Source organism: Trypanosoma equiperdum (assembly GCF_001457755.1).
Source record: "Trypanosoma equiperdum strain OVI genome assembly, contig: ctg_1555, whole genome shotgun sequence".
Classification (NCBI taxonomy): Eukaryota; Euglenozoa; class Kinetoplastea; order Trypanosomatida; family Trypanosomatidae; genus Trypanosoma; species Trypanosoma equiperdum.
Genome location: NW_027123566.1, coordinates 1 through 1,717, shown reverse-complemented (window position 1 = coordinate 1,717; position 1,717 = coordinate 1). Strand labels below are relative to the sequence as shown.

The window sequence follows — 1,717 nt, the reverse complement described above, 5'->3', positions numbered from 1 at the left end:
GATTATGTGTGGACCTCACTCTATTTCTTAACTGCATTGTCGGGGGTCTCAGCTCCTGTTCAACAGGAGAATGCATTTCGCAGGCGAGCGAATATTTTGACCCATGTGGCGACTGTTCGATTTTATTCCACAAAACGGCGCCTTTGGTGGGTTGGGGTTGGGGTATGATTTTTGAATACGTATGTTAACGCGGTTAATGTCCAGTGAAGTTGTAAATGTGGGGACGTCCGGGGAGGACACCTGTGTTGGAGTTTGACTGAATATGTACGCTAAATTTGTTTTGGCTAGAGTGAAATGATTCAGTGATGTAGGGAGTACGGGAGTTAACCACGTATTGTTGCTGAATGTTTGGATGCGCGCTCCCAATCTCTGCGAGTTGGGATGCATGTCGGTGGATAATGTTTCTAGCGGGGGGGGGGCGGTGCCGTTCTGGGGATGGGTGTTGCTGCTCTCCGAAAAGGGTATTTTGCGTTGGGTAACGAATAATTGGCCTGGTCGTTGTGGCCAAGTTTCTGCGTGGAAGAAAATATCCGCTTAGAGGAGTGTGTAGCCGGGTCCCCCCCCCCTGGGCGCAGCGTGCTAACCCTCAGTGAGGGTGCTCTCTTGTGCTGATGGGACGATGGCGACCTATCACCCCGGGGCGAGGGAAGCTACCTTCAGCTCTTGCTGCTTCCGTGGGGAAGTACAACGTGGATGCTCGATTCGAGGATGCATCCATCCCAATAAAGGCGTGCGCGCCGGAGTGGCACCGGGGGTCTGCTAACGGCCGCGGTCAAGAGACAGCTAGTGCGGTGGCCGGATTCTATGCGGCAGCCGAGTGCCGTGGGAAATACCTCAATGGGGCGCCGGCGCCCAGCCCCAATACTTCAAGGGAAGCCTACAGCCACACGCGTTGTTACTCCCCTGGAAGGCGTTGCGAAGTGGAAAGCGGATCCGTGAAACTGGGGTTTTCCCCGCTGGCCCGGGGTGACGAGCACGTGTCATAGGTGGTCCCGTGGCCACCTACGTGCCGCGAAAATTCTGCCGACAGCACCGGCTTTGCTCAACGATGGTGGCTTTTGTCCGCACCAGCGGGGCGTAATTCCTGCGAAAGCATGGCCCAATTTCTTGAAAAATCCCCCCTCCCAAGGGTAAGAAGAAAGCGGAAGTAGAGGGCCGTGACCGAATCCATCTCTCCCCCTGGTCTCCCGCCTAGTGGCGTAAGTGTATTTTGTTTGCCTAAGGGCGGGCATGCAACTTCCTGAAGCCAAGTAAACTCACGGTGGGTAAAAATAATGCCAACACCGAACGCACCTTCGCGGAGGCGGGTGAAGAATATTTCGCCCACGGACCGCACTGCAACCATTGTAGGTAGTTTCCCAAAAAGAAAGAATAGACCTTTTTCCAATCGCCTCTCAGCCTCAAATGTTTGAGAGGAGCCGACCTTCACCTTTCCATACACGAATAACTCCAAGATTTAAAAAAAAGGAAGCATCCCTCGCAAGCGCGCTCGGTGCTAGTCGCTTGGATACTAGTGAGGGTCTGCGGCTGCACTCTCTGCCTCCCTTCACTTGTGGCAGCTGGGCCCCGTGATTCGGTGGTGACGGAGCCGCAGCCACGTTAGGCTCAGAGGTGACGTGGGAGGAGGTGCAAAAACTTTGCCGCGACCCGGGATCGAACCAGGGACCTTCAGATCTTCAGTCTGACGCTCTCCCAACTGAGCTATCGCGGCTTCGGG

General features: G+C 55.0%; 1 protein-coding gene and 1 non-coding gene across 2 annotated transcripts; one reads left to right on the top strand and one right to left on the bottom strand.

The window, feature by feature from the left end:
* Positions 1 to 611: 611 nt before the first annotated feature.
* TEOVI_000497300 (uncharacterized protein) lies at positions 612 to 986 on the top strand (the record flags this gene model as incomplete). The annotated part of the gene is made up of 1 exon (XM_067222086.1): positions 612 to 986. One exon carries the CDS (start codon positions 612 to 614, stop codon positions 984 to 986), a length of 375 nt encoding a protein of 124 aa, XP_067078187.1.
* A 652-nt stretch (positions 987 to 1,638) lies between these two features.
* TEOVI_000497200 lies at positions 1,639 to 1,711 on the bottom strand. The gene has a single exon. It is a non-coding gene; the product is annotated as a tRNA-Phe (tRNA).
* Between the last annotated feature and the right edge of the window lie 6 nt (positions 1,712 to 1,717).